The sequence below is a fragment of the Trachurus japonicus genome, chromosome 12 (assembly GCF_045865225.1).
Source record: "Trachurus japonicus isolate A0001 chromosome 12, Traja_1.0".
NCBI lineage: Eukaryota > Metazoa > Chordata > Actinopteri > Carangiformes > Carangidae > Trachurus > Trachurus japonicus.
In genome coordinates, this window is record NC_140918.1 from 24,289,934 (window position 1) to 24,310,264 (window position 20,331).

The 20,331-nt window shown below is 42.5% G+C and overlaps 1 protein-coding gene across 3 annotated transcripts in view; it reads left to right on the plus strand.

The window, feature by feature from the left end:
- The window catches only part of lrrtm4l1 (leucine rich repeat transmembrane neuronal 4 like 1), a 69,963-nt gene that overhangs the window by 17,400 nt on the left and 32,232 nt on the right, over nt 1-20,331 (plus strand). For 2 of the 3 annotated variants that reach the window (XM_085793895.1, XM_085793896.1), the window contains exon 2: nt 753-2,386. In XM_085793895.1, the coding sequence (XP_085650021.1) occupies nt 753-2,386 (1,634 nt within the window). Of the gene's footprint in view, nt 1-752; nt 2,453-20,331 lie in introns of all 3 variants that reach the window. The other variant, XR_015037288.1, reaches the window with a different exon arrangement.

The window sequence follows — 20,331 nt, forward strand, 5'->3', positions numbered from 1 at the left end:
GTTCGTTATCCTTAGGAAGTCTGTGTTCAGAATATTAATATGTCAGAGGACAGCAACAGTGTGCAGTATACTTTTGCAGAGCGTAGTGCTGTGACCTGCAGTCATAAACAGACAAATAGCAAGGATGTTATGGAAAGTATGATATATAATATACGTATGTGCTTTGAGAAGAACTGCCAGTTCCTGCACTATAGTAGTTTCCCATAAAAGTTAGTATTTTACAACATGATGTTATCCTAATTTGGACTGGGAACATATGTCTCTGCTGTATCATCACTGATGATAAGAGGAGAGGGACTCAGATTGTCAGTGGTGAGAGGATGCTGACATGTAATTCTTTACTGGGTAAAGGAGGGAGAAAACTGTCTGTGAGATCTGTATCTTTTAATTTAGCAGATTTCATATATAGCACAAGTGCTTTCATGATCTTTTCTGAATGATCATACATTTTTTAAATCACCTAACAGTTTTTCATTTTGGTTCCATTCAAATGATTCAGTTCTTGAATAAAGAAATTAAAGGCTGTCATATACCTCAGTTGGTTGAGCAGGCGCCCCATATACAGAGGCTATAGTCCTCGCTGCAGTGGCCAAGGTTCAATCATTCCCCCTCTCTGTGTCTCCCTGTTTCCTGTCTCTCTCCAGCTGTCATGTCATTAAAGGCATAAACGTCCCCTTCCAAGAAAAACTAATGCTGAATTTTGGGTCTGTCCACAATATATCTAAAAGATCCTGTCTCTTCTTCTCTTCTAGGTCCACTGCTGTGTGATGGACGTCTGACACACCTCATCTTTCCTCTCCTCCTCCTCTTGCGGGCTCCCCTGCTGTTCAGCTTTGGTGAGCGTACCTGCCCCAATAGCTGCCGATGTGAGGGGAAAACTGTCCATTGTGATTCATCAGGCTTCATAGAAGTCCCAGAAAATATCTCAATAGGCTGCCAGGGCCTTTCTCTGCGCTACAATGAACTGCATACCCTCCTGCCGTATCAATTTGCCCACCTCAGCCAGCTTCTCTGGATATACTTGGACCATAATCAGATTTCAGCGGTTGACAGCCGAGCATTCCAGGGGGTCCGCAGGCTTAAAGAGCTGATACTGAGCTCCAACAGGATCACATCCCTGCACAACTCAACATTCCACGGAATTCCCAACCTCCGCAGTCTGGACTTGTCCTACAACAAATTGGAAATCCTGCAGCCAGGCCAATTCCATGGTTTACGGAAACTGCAAAACCTACATCTACGTTCCAATGGTCTCTCCAACATCCCGATTCGAGCGTTCCTTGAGTGCCGAAGTTTGGAGTTCCTTGATTTGGGCTACAATCGAATCAAGGCTCTGACCCGCACCACCTTTTTGGGCCTACAGAAGCTGATGGAGTTGCACCTGGAGCACAACCAGTTCTCACGGATCAACTTTTTTCTGTTTCCACGTTTGGCCAACCTGAGATCGCTGTATCTGCAGTGGAACCGCATCAGGGTGGTTAACCAGGGCCTTCCGTGGACTTGGTATACACTGCAGAAACTCGATCTGTCGGGAAATGAAATCCAGACCCTGGACCCAGCTGTGTTTCACTGCTTGCCCAACCTTCAAGTCCTCAACCTGGAATCCAACAAACTGTCTAACGTGTCTCAGGAGGCGGTGTCAGCGTGGATCTCTCTGACCTCCATCAGCCTCGCTGGGAACATGTGGGATTGTGGAACGGGTATATGCCCCCTCGTGGCTTGGTTGAGGAATTTCCGGGGAAGTAAAGACACCACTATGATATGCAGCAGCCCAAAGTATCTCCAGGGAGAGAAAATCATGGAGGCCACACGGAGCCATGGAATATGTGAAGAGACTGATTATGTTCTGACCGAAACGCCCTCACCAACGTCAGAGTTCATTTCTGAAGCCACTGCTGAGCCAACCTTTGCCCCTACCAGCAGCTCTCCACCGATGCCACCAACCAGCACCTTCGGTCCCATCCCGCCATTCAGACCTCGACCCATCCCTCATCCTACCTTGCCGGGGCATATGAGCAAAAACCCTAGAGACTCAGTCGCCCGCACTCGACCCACCCAGACACCACCACCACCAGAGATAGAGCACATGACTCTGCACAAAGTGGTGGTGGGCAGTGTGGCACTCTTCTTCACCATGTCCCTAATCTTGACAATTATCTATGTGTTGTGGCGGCGCTACCCAGGTGCGACCAGGTTGCTGCAACAGCGATCCATGGTGGGGAGGAAGCGTCGCAAAAAGAGTCCAGAGCCAGAACAGAACCTGAGCTCCCAGCTCCAAGAGTATTACATGAGCTACAACCCCGCCGCCACTCCAGAAGCATTGGAGGTGCTTGGCAATGGCACTGGTTCCTGCACTTGCACAATTTCTGGCTCCAGGGAGTGTGAGGTATGATCCATCGCATCAGCCTAAAAATAAAAAGTCAAAATCAAAATACAAAGGCTCAACACAGAGGTAAATTCTTTATCAAGTATGCCCTCTAAAATGACACTGTTGAATCACAGCTAAGCACCCTTGACTCTTTGTTCATAACACGCTTGACTTCGAATGTTAGATGTCTCCAATTATTCAGGTTTTTACCCTTAAATTGAACCCTAAAGCGGGAACAAGAGGACAACTAATCTGATCCAAGGGGAGGCAATCTGCTCCTCGGGTTCAGAGGACCACAACATGACTGTTAGGCAATACTGACTTTTTGTGTTCTCTGAGATTAATAGAGTGTGGCTTTAATTACTCCTCTGCTGCACACTATTTATCTCCACAGTATTTATCGAAATTCTTACACTTTCCGAAAATATTCTTCATGCTGAGTCCGCTAAAGGGACCGTGACTAATTGGACACTGTCTAACTATTTCACAGACACCACTCCACAGCTGCATGGCATGGCTCACACATGTTTGAAGAATATGTGTGGCGTTTGTGTTTGTGTGCGTGTTTGGGGAGGGCGGGTTTGAGCGCAGTGCTTCTTTTGCTGGGAATATTCATTTTATATTAACAAAGCAGCGTGTAAACTTAATGACTGCCATTATTTTGCTTCTTCTAAGACACAACATTATCAGTTTGTGCAACATCCGCATCAAGTCTCGTTGAGGTGCTTTGGTATGGATCAGAGGCTTTTCTTGAATTACATTGTTCAAAACGGCTCAAAGAACCTACTCATTACAAGGGTGAAAATCAAGTATGTGAGACTAGGTTTTGTGATCTGCACAGTCTTGGGCGTGGAAGTGCTTCGCAACTGCCCCTCCATGTTAAACTAGTCTCAGTGCAGAAGTGCACACCGCCTGCAGTGTAGGGATATGTCTGGTAATCTTTAAAAAAGCAAAGAATTTCAGAAAACTCAAAAAACTAAACAAGAAAAAAAAAGAGCGGTATGACACAGCTTAGATGTAGATCCGTCTGGAGTTTATCAAAATGGGTAATTACAATCACTAACCCGGAAACTCAGATTTGTAGGTTGTCTTTGCTTGGTCTCTGTGTGCAGCTATGACAGCTTGATTGAGGGGTCTAAGAAGGTTAATTAAAACACTGTCTCTTAAATATGTGGTTTTAAAAAGATGCCAAGGTGATGTATAAAAAGGCAGTAATTTTCATGACACTGAAGGATATATTTAAAAAAAAAAAAAAAAAACTATTTGTCATAGTTGCTTTGATTTGCATTCAAAATTTAATTATTCCATTTCCATCTTAGTGAACTTCCATGGGTCTATACAAATGGCAAAGATTTTTTACCTAGAATATATACATCGGAAATGTTAAGTCCCTCTTATAAATCTTGGATATTTTCCAAAATAAAATATCATTGTGTCTCGGGGCTAGGCAATTGAACAATGAAGCATCAAAACAGGCATCTACAGTAGTACTACTCACTCGGTTAATTCAGTTTAATACTTTCCTGTGTGTTCTTTTTACACAAAGTGAAGCTGGTGATATGGATGCTGTGTGCCATAGATGTTCAGAAGACACAACCTGTGTTACGAGTGCGTGGCGGCAGCGTCCCTGACTTTCCGCAGCTGCAGTTTGCCTTGGATATCCCATTCCTACTTGAATGTTGGATTTTTTTCCATTAAAACCCGATTAACCTTATTTACCCTTGTCCAGACTAAGACACACAGAGGGGGAGAGAGAGAGAGAGAGCACCAGTAAAATACTGTCCTTCACTTGTTATTGACATAATATAATTATAGGCTGCATTGGGTTTCAGCTCTGACCATATATAGTAGCTGCTAAAACTATACAAAAAAAAGATAAGACAAGGCTTTTTCCTGGTTATTTTGCTTTGAATGGTGCGTTGTGTGTTAAAAATTGTAGAAGTATTCAGCAGAGGAAACTGATGATGTGCGGTGCAACATTTATATTTTTTGATGGGCCCTGTCAGCATTAAGTGAAGGTCAGATAAATTTAAAGTGAGTTAACCGAGTCAGTCTGTCGGGCACAAGTCGGAAACGTCAGATATTAGCAAAGGAACACTTACCTTTTTACACCTAATGTTAAAATAATAATATCTCAAGCTGCATTTTCTTTCATCTCTCTTCATTATCCCTGTTGACAGTGGGTCTACAAGCACGATGAGCCTGAATATTTACCACTGTAGTAGGACTAGTGGGGTTGTGGAGATGGTGATTACATGGTAATTTCCTAAAATGTAGTGGTAGGGAACAGTATCCTGAGATTTTCTGGTGCACAACTGAAAGAAATTGCCTGTGGAGACTGCCTCAGTGAAACATTACTGTTCACAAACCTGCTATTTAAGCTCACAGGCAACTATGTGAGTATGATTTAGTAAAATAGATAATGAAGCAATCAATCACTGTTTTCTAGTTCCTTCATTATAACCTTCAAAAAGGTACAGTCCAGTAGTGGTGAAGTGACAAAACCAGTGTTAACTGTAAAGCCAATTAGGCTTCTTTTCATGCTGAAAGTTTTGCCTGCTCTCAGCAGTTCCACTTAACTTATTTCTAGTTTCAATTTCAAGTCATGGCAGGGTGAAGAAGTAATTTTACTTTTTATATTTTTTTCAAATGAGAAGTTTGCAAGAGAAAACTTTGTGCAACAAGACAAAGGCACAGCCCAATATAGAAGCCAGTGCCATAGAACCATCGTCATTCAACGACACAAAGATTATCTTTGCTTTTGTAAACCTTTGAACAAGCTTCATGAGCATGTTCACTGACATCTGCCCTGTTCAGCCACTTCACAGAGAGTTTCCTCATAATAAGATAAAGCCGGGGCGTTTGCATTTTGCGTGAAAAAACAAACAAACTAAAAATCACTGTTTGGATGCATGTGGCTCATCAGAGACTGCAAACTGCAGAGTACGCCCTGATGTTTTGCAGTTTTGCAGCTGAAGTTGAGTTTAATTCTCATTCCTAATAATGTGACTGACATTGTTTTCCACATGGCATTGACAGGAAGCAAAGTTCACGACAGTGTCAATATCACTGTAGAAAAGAATGTAGGAGGTTTAATTTATTAAATTCAAAGACTTTTCTGCCTCTTCTTTTATTCCTGGGACTGAGGTATGAAAAGAGAGAGAAAAAAAATAGTGGCAGAAAACTGAAATTGTGATTATTTACATTTCAAAGACATCTATACCATCCAAACTAGCTGCTTTGCAAAACACTAAATAATGATGTGATGTGTGATGTGAAATACGTATATGTTCCAAACCTATCAGTAATGTAAACTTAACCCTCTAAATATCCTAATATCATCAACAAACTCACATGATGGTATGTAGATTTTGCATCTTGAAAACAGGCTGAGAAAAGGCGAAGAGATTCAGGCTTAGGCAGTGTCCTGTGTCTGCTGTGTTAGTCATACATTTGGCACCAAGTCACAGCTTGACTGCAGTTTGCTACACAACAAAAGCGCTGTTCTGGTTTTCTCACGGCTCTGCAAATATTTCTGTAGCAATCAGCATCTGCAAGTATTGTCCCAAGCTACGCAACTATAATCCAAAATCTTATTACGTCAAAAACAATCTCTCCTTTGGGCACAGTCGATGGGTGTCTACAGTTGTTTGTTGGGAGGAGGAGGGGTGGGGCTCTACACTGTTGCTTATTTCAGGTGTTTAATAATTGAAAATCTGGCGTCAGCCTGGCTTACTTTGATGAAAGTGCCATCTTGCTGGTCGGCACAGCTGGCTGTGCCTTTCATTATGACTCTGTGCAGAGCCAGCAGTCCCTGTGGATGGCAATGTGGAAGAACGAACGCCAGCACACGCTCACCCTGCTGTGGCTCGGATTCAGTGAAGTATTGAACAGTGGCACTGAATGGTGTCAGAGCCCAGCAGGAAAAGAGGTGGAATTGTTCACTTTTTCTTTTACTTTGTTTTTTTTTTAAGGTCTAGAAGCTGGGAAGCCCTGCACACCCAGGCGGGTATTATGATTTTACTCAGGCTGATTAGACTTCCACTCAGGTTGGATGGAGCTATGTTTGCTGAGATCACTGAAATCCATTCACTAATGCTGCACTCACAACTGTGCAGAATATAAATATGAACAGCTGAATGGGTAATACAGATCTGGCTTTCTTGACGAGGGGTTATTGGGAATTTCTGACGGCTACAGTGTCTCCCACTTGCAGAAAAAGAACAACAGAAGTATGAACAAACTGCTCTCAAAATAACCGCAAAAACCATCCTCTCTGGCTAATCCAGTGCTAATCCAATCAGCTATATTGTTTATATTTGGAAGGTTGGAATTATTAATTGTTTTAGTATTGAAATTGTGATTTAAAAGGGTGCAATTCTCAAAACCCCAGAGCCAGAGTTGTAATTGTAACTTACATAATTAACGGTGCCTTAAAAGCAGGGTGAGGGAAATGCTGTGATTGATTCAAATCATCAATAGTAGTGGAGTTAATCTTCAAAGAAAGCAAGTGTCGGAGCCAATTCTGATTACGAGTTCCACAGTCTGGCAACAGATCTGTGTCCAAACAAGATTGTGGATGGATTTGCCTTTAAAAAGAAAGGCCAACACTTTGGTTTTGCAGAAGACATTTAGCCTGTGGTGGCAGCCAGTAAATCACCATAACACTTTCATTTCATTATTGCTTTTAACTTTAAACACAAAGCTGTCTACTCCCACGCAGTTTTCTCTGCCTCTTTCTGTTTGGACATTGACAGTGACCTAATTTCAATTTGCATTTCAGTGGACTTCAACTTCAGTCAACATTTTGGCACAAAGGCCACTGGAATAACAGCCTGAAAATAGTGCCACCCTCTCGATTTATTCAATAAAGAGTTTATTCAGAATTAAATTATCACGGCACAATAAATTAACTAGAAGTTCACTTTTTTTTAAAAAAACAACTTGAGGCAGGATCAAGGAATAAAACAATAACAACAATAATTAGCGACACAACGGTCGTTGCGGCCGTCAGGGTTACTGCAGCCATCAGCCAAGCTGGTGCGGGAGCGCACATCAACTCTCCACAGTGCAGCTGATGCTGTGACAGTGACACTGTGGCTGTATTGGAAACGGCATACTATACCAGTGTTTCCCATTAATTAGCCGCCACAGTTTTGTTTCACCATCTCTCATCTCTGCCAGTCAGCCCATCCACCTGCCCTCTCTTGTGTGCATGCGGGCGCACCGCACCGCACGTACACGTACACAAACACACACAGACACGGGCACATAGGTCGCACTTGGCCGTTAATAAACGGTAAATGCGCCATACCGCACTCATTGTACAGTGGTCAATTTACCACGACACCCGGAGGTTGATCAGGTCAGCACACCGGCCGCCGCCTGTGTGAAGAGCCGCTGGTGCCGCTCGGCTGCTCCAGACAGTGGCTCTAGTCTGCGCTCCTCCGAAAACGTTGGAGCAAATTTCCTTACAGGCGTTGTTTGGATAAATTGACCACGGATTAATTGATTGGCTCATTGTAAAACATTTAGTAAGTAGTAAATGTGGTGATTTTTGTAGCCTACGTAGTAGAGCCCGAGGCAGCGCTGCTCTTCTGTCCAACACACACCTGAAGCTTCACTTTTCATTCAAATAAACTAATGCGACTGCCACAATTGTTAGATTCCATCAACGAGACCAGCATTTATCTTCTAAAAGTAATTTAACCACCCGCCGGTAAACCTCTAAAAATCTGTGGGTAAGTTACATGATGTCTGATGAGGATTAATTACTTAAGGCACCAGAAGCAGTATATTTTTACAGCGTTGAAAGCGAGACCTTCCTGTATTTGGGTAATTCTCTCCACTGTGTGTTAGAACTAGAACTAGTGTCGAATGAGAAAATCTGGATCATAACCTGAATACGCTTGTTTTGGGCAGTCTGCAGCTGTTTTTAATGAGCTGGGACAACTGCTGTAGCAGAAGGTGGCCACATACTGTAATCAAAGTGACATTGAACCAAAGCCTGGGCCCAAATTTTTTATGTTACGCTATCAAGCAGGGCGGCTTTGCTTTTTAAGTGCTTTTAGTGTCATGGCCTTTGGAAAGAGTTGACTGTGGGAGATTCAACCTAAATAATTAACAGTAGCTTTCGTTGGAATAACTTTCTGACCTACCTTCATTGAATATGTAGGATACATAGCCACAAGTATATAGCTCAACTCCAAATACACTGGGCTCAGATAAAATAAAGGGAGAATCTCTGCAGTCAACACATTTTCTGCAAATGTTTTATCTTAATATGAGACATTATCAGAACAGCATCACCTGCATAAAGAAAGGGGTCACATGAAGAGGCAGATTTTAAGGCAATAAATAAAATAATGAAAACAATGGGCCCAGGATACTCCCTTGAGGGACACCATAATGGAACAACATCCAATTTAAATATCCACCTGGCCTGAACCCATGGAATTGCTGCTGTTATTACTAATTTGATACAACAATATCCCAAAAATTACAGTATAAAAATATTTGGGGGGCTCCAGCAGAGTCTGTCTGTGTCTATCTCCATCTGCTTTTTTCAAAATACAGGTTTCATTTGATAGAGGTTTTAATCCCCCACAGAGAGTAAGTACTCTGTAACTTCTTTTTCATTACAGAAGCCGGGATATCTAGGAAAACTAGTCCAGCAAAGACACAGAGTTAAGCAAAGAAAGTGTTTCACTTTGCACTTTGTCTTGATGGGAACTAACTCACTATAGTCTTTAAATTATCTTGTTCTTACTGTACTTTGGAATCTTAAAAATATGTTTTTCCCATTCATAAAATGACTGCAGCACCAGAAGGTGGCAACATACTGTAATCAAAGTGACACTGAATTATATCTTAGGCTAGAATTTTTTATGTTACACTACGAACAAGGATTACTTTACTTTCTAAGTGCTTTTAGTGTCATGGCCTTTGCTGGGAGCTGACTATTGAATAATTAACAGCAGTTTCAGTTCGTATGACTCTTTGACCTACAAGAACTGAAATACTGTCTTTGCTCGACTCGTGCTCCGAGTACAAGTTTTCCCCAAAATGATGAGAACATTTTTAATCAGAGAGCAGTCTAACAACAATCTTCAACCACACTCCTTGCAGACAACAAATACTTACAAAGAAGAATAATTGCCCTAAATGATGGGCTTCAGACCAGAACAACATCCAATTCCAATATTTATATGTAAACAGGACCAAACCCATTTTATTGTTGCTACAGGTTTCAGTTAAATTGCCTTTTTCTCCAAAATGCATACAATGTAATTCATTTTCTATATAACATTCAAGCTGTTAATTACAGTAATCCTCTTGATGGTTTTTGACAACATTTCCTATAGTTTCCTTTAATGTATTGCATTTTTTTATAGGGTGGAATAACTCTTTAAGTCAGTTGAAACTTTCTCTTGTTCAGTGTGACAGATTAATTATATGAGCTATATATGGAGTAATGATTTCTGCTGAGTCTCTAAGAATCGTAGCTGTTACATCCAAGCCAGTGGCTTCATTATAGCTTAGTTATTTTTGAACAATGTTTTCATTAACTCAGGTAAAAGAAAACGAGTTGGGATTAATCCAACATAGGGAGTAATATCTCTGAGTCTTAAAAGCGAGAGAGACTAGGATGTTACTGTTATAAATAAACATAAATAATCCCTTCACTTCACCCATTTCAATAAGGACCAAATTCTCACAAAATAGTCTTATTATGAACTCCATCTAAAATGATTTGTGTTTTCCCAGTTGGAAATGTTTGAAATATATCATCAATATCAGCAGTGCAATGGACACAGCCATCCAGTCTAACACAAGAAACTAGGGCTGCCCCCAAATAGTCGACCAAGCACTGGTCGACCAAAAAATCATTAGCCGACCAAAATTTCATTGGTCGATTGGTCGCAGGAAAAACAAACAAACATTTGGAGCCGTGTCTTGTCAAAATTAAGCCAACATCAATGACTGAACTGTATATGAAAGGTTATGGGGCTTTTATTTTGAAGGGCCAGATACAGGAAGTCGTGACGTGCCACTTTTTTTTTTTTTTTACACGGCACGGCAGGTCTCTCTCGTATCACCGCTGTCACCATTAGCGGGTGCTGTCTGAGCCCCGGTCCCGTCCCACAGCGCTCACCGGCGGTCAGTCTCACGCCAGGAATACACTGGGAACTGTCTGTCCTCTATCTGTCTGTCTGTCCTCTAAGAGTTTTTTAACTGCTACACCAGGCACGGACGCGACGCGACACGGCTTCACTGTTTGTTGTTGCAGCTTCAGCTTCACCTTGTCAAGCTGCAGTAAATGAGTGACTTTATGCATCTCAACACATTTTTACATCCCTCCTGTTAAAATGGATTGACAGTACCTTTTCCACAGGTAATCTGCTGACTATGTAGGTTTGCAAGTGCAGACTATATTAAATGGTATCAATTAACTGTTTAACTACACGATCATGGATCCACAATGTAAAAAAAACAAACCCCATAATGTTGCACTGCTACTGGCTTTGCCTCTGGTACATGAGACATTTATTTTAATCACTTTTAAACGTAATACATTCGTTTTATACACAGTTCTCTGTAGTTTTCTACCTGTTGGAGGGACGAGGAAATAAAATAGACTCGGCGCGAAAAAGAAGAGAAACGCCGCGTGACGGCCACTGGAGCGCGTGTTGCTCACATGGCCGGTGGAGGAGCTTCCATTGACTGAATGGGCGCGAGCTGCTGCGGCTGTCGCGCGACGTACGTTTCGCGCCGCGGCCGTTCCCAGTGTATTTCAGCCGTCAGTGTCACGGAGTGGATCCATGATAGTCCCCGCTGCAGTCAGAGACCCGCACCCATAGACATGTCTATGCCCGCACCGCTCCACGCCGCGGACCCCCACCCCCGCACCCCCGTCACACAGCCTGAGCTCAGTAACTTTTTACCCTCATCTACTGTGGGTGATAAACGGGCATTCTGCCGGTAATAACGGTGAAACCCGACCGGCTTGTTGTTGAATCTCGGACCCAACATGGCCGGAGTCACAAGCATTAATTAATTAATTCTCAACCTGACCGCGGGCAAAAAAAAAATATATATATATTTTTTTTGTCCCCTCAAGGTGGGGGGTCGATTAGTCAACTAATCGACATAAGTGACGACTACTGGTCGACCAACAAAATCTTTGGTCGGGGGCAGCCCTACAAGAAACACATTAAAATGTTTGATTGACTAATAAAGACCATACAAAAATTGCTCAAGGCGTTATACACACGATTGTCAGAAAACATTTTCACCTCGTGCATAAAAGGCCTCCCCGTCGACAAATGAGTACTCGAGTACTAATCGAGTAGGGAGTAGTAAAATATGCCGGCTGACCCATAACCTTTGGTAACGTGTGCAGGCAAACTAGGCAAACCGATGTACCAGCTATAGTGCTGTTATTTGTCACTTTATTAAGTTTTAATATTTTTTCATGCAAGTACTAAACCGTTTAGAGGTCCAATATGCGGTTAGTTTATCCAAATAAGTTTGCTCCGACGTTTTGGGAGAAGTGAAGCTCCAGCTGTGGGAGCAGCGACCAGCACCAGCAGGTCATATCAGAGGCAGCAGTCCGGTCTGTGGAGCCGGTTGGCCGGTCAACCTGCGTCGTTATCCCGGGGTAAGAAAGAGAGCCGATTAAAGGACAATTCCAGGCGAATTCAACTTGGGGCTGTATGTTCCTATCATCTTAGGTCTAAAAGAAGGAATCTTAAGATTTTCAGTTTAATTGCTCCTGTTTTGCGGTAGTTGTGTCTCCGCATCGCCACGGCAGCGATGAATGGGAGTGGATGTAAGTTCTGCTGTTTAGGCTGTTTACAGCCCTCAAAGCCGTAATTTTTTTCCACAGACAGCGTCAGATGGAGACTCAAACATGCACCCAGAAGTTTATTTACTTCAAGCAAGCCGACATGTTTGTAAAACTAGATCTAATTCAAAGTCTCCCAGAGTCTTGCGCGAGACCCAGTTGCCGTGCGCGGTGTGTTCAGGTGCAGTGGGAAAACCTACCGTTTGTGTCATAAACACAGGAATATCAACTCTTGACTTGCTTCAAGTAAAAAAAACTTCTCGGCGCATGTTTGAATAGCCATCTGACGCTGTATGTGGAAAAAAATGTACACTTGAAACAAGTCAAGAGTTGATATTCCTGTGTTTATGACACAAACGGTAGCTTTCCGACTGCACTGAACACACCAGCACTGCAACTTGGGCTCGCACGAGACTCCGCCAGACTTTGAATTAGATCGAGTTTTACAAACATGTCGGCTTGCTTGAAGTAAATAAACTTCTCGGTGCATGTTTGAGTCGCCATCTGACGCTGTCTGTGGGAAAAAATTGCGGCTTTGAGGGATGTAAACAGTCTAAGCAGCGGAACTTGCATCTACTCCCATTCATTGCTGCCGTGGCGATGCGGGGACAGACGCAACTACCGCAAAACAGGAGCAATTAAACTGAAAATATTCAGATTCTTTCTTTTAGACCTAAAATGAGAACATACACCCCCAAGTTGAATTTGCCTGGAATTGTCCTTTAACTTACCTGCAGGTCTTTAGAGGCTTACCGCCAGCTGGTTTCATTCTTTTTAGGAGATAAATATTGGTCTCATTGATTAGTTATTGAATGTTTGTTTGAATGAAAAGTGAAACTTCATGTGTGGACTGCAGAAGAGCAGCGCTGCCTCGGGGCTCTATATGTACACATATCACCAGCCATAGATCAATAAATACAGCAAATGTTTTACAATGAACCTATCAGTCTATATTAAATCTAAAGAAAAAGAAATGAGTCTAATTTACAGAGGGAAATTCAGTGTGATGCGTTTGTTTTTTGTTGCACATCCGCAGCGCACAGCTCTTTAATAAAGTGTTCGAGAGAGAGTTAGTTCAAGGATCTTTGTAAAAAGGCTGAACAGCAGGTCGAATCCGATTAAGGAAAATGGTTTTCAGAGGTCATAGTTTGAGTACTCATTTAACAAAAGCCACAGTCTTCGTCCTATTACCAAAATACTTATTCTTTTTTGCCTCATCCTAACCACAGACTGGGGTTCTAGATTATAACTTCGGCCTCTGGTGAGTCAGACATGCTCATTATATACAGTACCCACTATCCACCTCGACCACATCCTGGTGACTCCATTGCTATTAACAAGAGCAAAGGCTTCATCCATTTAAAATAAAATGTCTCTGAATTTAATGCCATCGGAAAAGCAATTTAGTTGCATATGAGCATCATTTCTGGGAGACAGCATTGCCTGTTCACACATCACACTTTGCATATACACTATGCTCAGAATTACAATAGTCACCTATGAGGGAAAAAAAGGAAGAATTGGAAACACATTATTTTAATGTTCTGTAATGTGTTTCAGGGTTTTATAAAGGCCACGGTCCTCAGCCATCATTAATCAGTATGATAGATGGTTGAAATCCACCACCAGCATGTGCAACTTTGCACAAAGTAGTACACAGACGGAAATAATTTCACGGCAAACACAAACACAGTGTAAGAAATCAGCACTGGGTAGCCGAGGTTGTGATTGTCCCCTGCGAGAGACAGAGAAAACAGATTTGCCAGTTCACCGTCTCTCTCCGGTCTTTTCCTCAAGCACTCCCTGCATCTTGGAGATACTGCCCCTCACCCCCACTCCCTCTCCCTCCCCCTCCCCTCACAGCTTTGAAGAGAGAGGGATGTCACACAGCCAACCACAGTGCTCACTTTGCATGTCCCCTGGCTAATTTCCCCTCCAGTCCCGTTCCACTTGACAGGCATTCCTCCAAAAACCATTTAGAAGAACACTTTCATTTTCCGCTCCCTCTCCCCTTTACCTCATCAGTTTTAAGGAACCATTAAGAGCTTAAGTGCAAGCAGGCGGAGAGAGATCTCGGTGAATATACAGTAGGTTTCATATTCCATCCAGATTCAAGTAAAGTCATTCACCCTCACGCTTATAACTTTCCACCCAAAATTCTTCCTTGTGGGCACAGAAACAGCAGCTTTTAATGTGTGCATCGTGAAATCCTCCCTGGTCTTAAATTATTAAATTCATCATTTCTGTGATCAAACAAGATAGAGTTTTAAAAGACTGAATTATTTAAAAAAAAAAAGATTTTTATGGTTAATAGAAAGCTTTCTGTTACTCTTAAATGGTGTTTCTGAACTCCCATCATGAGTGGGAGCAGGATGCCGCTCCTGACAGCCAATAAAGGAACTGCTATTAATGACAACAAGAGGGAGGGGGTAATGAGGGCAAGATGTATGTTTTTCATTGGTCGCCTCAAGTGTTTTTCTGGCTGAGAAAACGAAAATAAAACAAGTTGGTTTTTTTGGTCATTTAAAAAAGTGTGGATGCTGAGGATAAAGCCACACAGACAACAACGCGGGCGAGCCCCCTCAGTGAGAAGCGTTTCCACTTACTGAGTGCAACAACCTCTCAACTATCTCCGAGGTGCAATTTCATGCACTCTTCCTCGATTGCCGGGTCATCCTCAGAAGAACTCCTCCCCACAGAAGCTGTGCTGGGTGATGAAGCATGTACTAAAATGTTGTAAATGTGGCTCTTTACCCGAGGCGCTCCTCCCTATCGTATACACAGCAATACAGTCACACACACTCAACACAAACCCCAATGAGCGGTGTATTATTAGCAGCATCTGCAGCCGAGTTTGGCCCTGCAGCTAAGACAAATAGGGATCTTCCTCTTTACTGGATATCACAACAAAAACACAGAGAGAGAGAGAGAAGATTCTGTGGCTGAAGTGTTTGTGTGTGTGTGTGTGTGTGTGTGTGTGTGTGTGTGTGTGTGTGTGTGTGTGTGTGTGTGTGTGTGTGTGTGTGTGCGCGTGTGTGTGTGCGCGCGTGCGCGTGTGTTTGTGTCTCAGACTGAAAAGGGGAAAACAGCTCAGTGGCACCTTATATAAAAGATCCACCCCCTCTATTGCCCTAAATTGAATTTTATAATCTCCTACCTGCCCCCCTTCTCCTTTTACCGCGGGCTTTGGCAGCCGCGGTATTCTTCATCCTCAGATAACAGTAGCATCAACCCACCCACCTTCACTTGTTCTGTTGAAAACACACAAACATTTCATTTATGCCCGAGTCTGTAGCTGCAAAGCTGGCACAAATATATACACAAAACTGTGCAGATACTGAATGGGAATAAGTGTAACTAGTGGAATCACAACATGACTACACTACTCACATAGTGTAATTAAAGTCAACTGCCTACACAAGCTCACACAATGTCTTCATAAAGCAGTGAACCTGCAGAGTGATGCTGTGACAGATGCTTTGAGGTTTGAATTTATTCTCATTGTAAGAATTCTATGATGCTGAAAGAGAACAGTTGTAAAGCTGAAACAATCAGTAGATTAGATCAGTTGCTCTCAACATTGGGTCATTGAGGGGGCTCCTGGGGGTCCCCATCAGGGAGATTGGAAATGGGGTTGGGGGATTCCACCCATATAGTAAGGGCCACAGCGATGCAATGTATGGCTAGTTTGCTCAAAGCTTTCTGAAATGAAACATCTACCACCAAACCTCTCATTGTCAATCAGTCTAATGCAGTGGTTCCCAGCCTTTTTTGGCTCGTGACCCCATTTTGACATCACAAATTTCTGGCGACCCCCGATCACGTGCAGTCATGTGAGCACGGCTGTCAATCAAGATGCATCAGTTCAGATAACTGCATTTTATTTTAACTGGATTTATATTCAAGAAAGTGAAAGTATAGAATACTGTTGTTGATTGAAGATTGTGTGTGGTGTTTTTTAATCATAATTTTAAAAAGAAGAATAATTAGTTTAAAAAATATTTTTATCAGTATTTTTTTGTCTTTTATCAATTACTAGACATTTCAGGTGACCCCATTTGAATTCCAGGCGACCCCATGTGGGGCCCCGACCCCAAAGTTGAAAAACACTGGTCTAGTGGTTGAAAAGTTTGGTGGTGGGTGAAAACGTTTGAGAGCCACAGGATGAGATGATTAACAGAAAAGTTTGCAGTTACTTTGACAATAAATCAACATTTTATTGTCAACATTACCGAGCTCCAGTTTCTTAATTTCAATGTGGTTTTTTGACTCGCCTCAGGCAGGCCTAAATATTTCCATAACACAAGACCATGCAATGAAACATCATGCACAATGATTGTATTCTCTATAGAGATGTAGGGGATCTCTATAGAGAGGGACACAACACAGTCTAGTAGCTCAGGGTTGTGCCCACTGAGCAGTGGTTGCAGCCCCTTCTTGTACTCCATCCTACAGTATGCATCTGGTTATTGCTTTCCCAGCCGTAAGATGAGCTCACATGGGTAATAAAACAATAAGGGTGCAGTACTCAATGGATGTGTCCCTAAATGGTGTTATGTTAACCCCATTTGTTGCTTAACTTTACGAATGTACAACACAGATCAGTCTCAGAGGAGGTTATACAGAGTTCATCCTGTTACCTTCACCTTAATAGAAGGTTGGCCATACCAGGGTCAGCCCTCTCTCGCTCTCTAAACGTTATTGAGGTTCGAGACCGAACTCTTTTCTGTTCGGGGTGATCAGCCTCTGTCTGACCTCGGCAGATGGACGAATCACTTGCGGGATCCCGCTTCTGACACCAACTTGTTGTGGACATTTTTAGGCCTGACTGAGGAGAGTCAAAAACAAGACCAATGAAACATCATCCGCTTTATTCTCTATAGAGAAGTACAGAGAAGAGATCTCTATAGAGAGGGACACACCACAGTCTAGTAGCTCAGGGTTGTGCCCACTGAGCAGTGGTTGCAGCCACTACTTGTACTCTATCCTCTGCCTCTGGTCTGGTTATCTCATCTCCAGCCATAAGATGAGCTCACATGGGTATTAAAACATCAGGGTGCAGTACTCAATGGATGTGTGCCCCTACAGTTAACCCCATTAGTTGCTTAACTTTAGGAATTTACAACACAGATCAGTCTCAGAGGAGGTTATACAGAGTTCATCCTGTTACCTTCACCTTAAACAGAAGTTCACCATACCAGGTACAATTGGTCAAAACTGACTATTCTAACAGACTTTCCCAAAATAGGACTCCATCAAAACCTCCACCACAGTTGCACTGCTCTTTTTCGTGACAGTCTGGAAATTGAGAGTAAAAATGAAATTGAAATTCTAATTTGACATTTTTCTGACAGTTTATCAACCAAACCAAACAATCAAAAGGAAGAAAGAAAGAATCATTAGCCTGGGGACCCGTGTGTGTGTGTGTGTGTGCGTGCGTGCGTGCGTGCGTGCGTGCGTGCGTGTGTGTGTGGCAGCTGTGGAATATACTGATTTTAAGATTCACATCATAGCAGCAAATTTGCACCAAAACTGACAGCTTCCAGTCTAATTGTCTAGTTGGGCTGAATCTGAATATGATGGACATAGATAATGCTTTTTTTTTATTATTTCAACCGTTTTAGCAGTGCTGTTTGAAGACTGTGGCACTTTGTTGATATTTTCTGTCAGAAATGAATAAAAAATGCATTTATAATGATAAGAAATCCAACATCCTGGTGACCTGTAAACTCTATGTGGAGAGATAGATCTGCAGCAGCAGCGACAGAGCCAGTGTGAACACTTGTGCTTCTCTGTAGCAGCTTAGTGATATATATACCACCACACTCACACCAAACATCTGTGTGTCCCTGTGGTCCCAGGAGTTAGTTACAGTCCTGCTCCTTCGTGGTTGGAATATATAGCACACAACCCGACCCAGGTTCTCCTCCAGATAGACAGACCGAGCTGGTATCATCCAGTGTTTCATTCTCTTTAGAATAACATTTCCTACTTTTTCCTCACAATGGAGACACACAGTGTGCCTCTAGTTAGTTGAATTGCTGCTGTAACACCATGGTGAAGATACCAACCTTTCTCTAGCCTCATGTTGCCTTTCCCTATTGTGTTAATAATTCTTTTTCACAAACGTGGTTTGCTTTTTATTTACACCATCTTGCGATCGGTGGGTAATGTGAAATCAGGCAAGATGTAGCATGAAATCACTTGGATCAAGTTGGATGCAGAGCGAGCGTGACTCAAAGGGGGCCTGGAGTAATAACACAAGCACTCGGTTTATGAAGGGCGAGGACAGAGCCGTCTTGGCCGGGTGTACGGCACTTCATGACTCTTGAAACAGTGAGGAGGTGCGTAAGAGCCCCTTAAATGCTCCGCCATTTCTTCATGAGAGTCAGTTAGAAGTATAATGTGATTTCTCTGACAACACTGGCACAGGTTTTTGTTTGTGCTCCAGGTCTGTTAAGGAAAAACACGTCCATTCAAAAGGAGTTAGAGAATATTTCCTTCTTCTCATCAGAGACTTGACGGGTCTTTTGATTTCAACTTTTTGCTTTGCCCTTGTCACTTTTAAATACTCTGTGTCTTCGGTTCCTCATCCAAATTCAAGTTTTATCACACTTATATTATTGTACTGTACTTTATGGCTTTGTCTTGCCTTGATCTTTTGCTGTAAGTTGCCTCTTGTGCTGAAAATATACTGTATTTGCCGTATGTTTTCTTCCCTCGTCGTCACATTAATTTTAATTTCACAAGGCGCGGGCTCTTTCTCTGCAAATGTTTGAATTATTAAAGTGTGGTTTTCAGAGGGGAGCAGAGACATTTGTGGAGATCACATATTTTTTAATAGTGCCCTATAGGCATGGTGTTCACTTGCTGGAATCAGGCGCACAGCCACAGCCACAGCCACCCACAGAGGCCACTCCTTTTAGCAGAACACAGTAACGCTGCCTGGAGTTGTTCTTACACTTGCATGACCTGTTAGTTTGAAAAGTTTACATCGCATGCACTTGTCATGAGAGGGAGAAGTGTGGAGAAGTTCATCGAGTTCTGACCATCCACTGGATCTTTGCAACTGGAAACAGTTTCATTATTGTCCACAGACAGATATGCAATCTAATACACAACCTTTCACAAGACTTTGATTGGATTAAGTTGTTTACATATACCCTAATGTCACATGCCAGTGGCGTGCGGTGACTTTTACAGATAGGCAAGCAGAGCTGAAAAATCAACTACCCTCGAGTCCTAATGTGCAATTTAGCCGTTTACTACACTGACAAGAAAAATGGATCAGACTAAAACACAGCATTACAGTAGTGGTGAGCCCATCTTCAAAAATTCCGGGTCTGGACATCTTCTCCTTTTTCCTCCATGGCTTGAGAAGTTTCATTAAGATTCCTTTGCACGTAAATTAATCACATATGCAACTAAGGGGAACTATGCAAGTTTGGTTGCTTTTCTGCTGTTTCGCCAACCCTCCTCATGGCCATGTGCATTTGTTTGAATGAAGCCGACGAGAAGGCAATCCATGAAGCGTTAGATAATGTTGTTTATCATATACGATGCTGCGACGTGTCTATTTGTATAGTCTTATCTGAGATTACGGGTCAAGGTTGGTTTTCGGCCGGGGCAGTGTTTAGCCCATGTGTTGAGGCTATAGTCCTCACTGCAGGCCACCCCGGTTCGAATGCCGTGCCGAGCGGCCATATCCTGCATGTCGCCCCCCCCCCCCCCCCTCTCTGCCTCCCATTTCCTGTCTCTCTCTCTCAACTGTCCTGTCCATTAAAGGTGAAAAAGCCCCTAAAATATATATAAAAAAAAAAAAAAAAGGTTGGTTTTCGGCCAAGAGACACTATAAGGCAGAGAGCCTCCATTGTCCCTGTAACAAGTTATAAGTCATTTATTTAACCAACACAATTACTCCAAAACTGTTGAATTAGGGTAGAAATGTAGCATATTTAAGATAAAAATCTTGCATACTTCCTCTTTAACTATTAAAATTACAAAATGACTTCTATGTCATTCTTCCCTGTGACAGTGACAATACAGTCAAGTATTTTCCTGCCTCAATTAACATCTCAAACTTAAGATCCTCGATGATCAATTCTTCAGAGCCCTT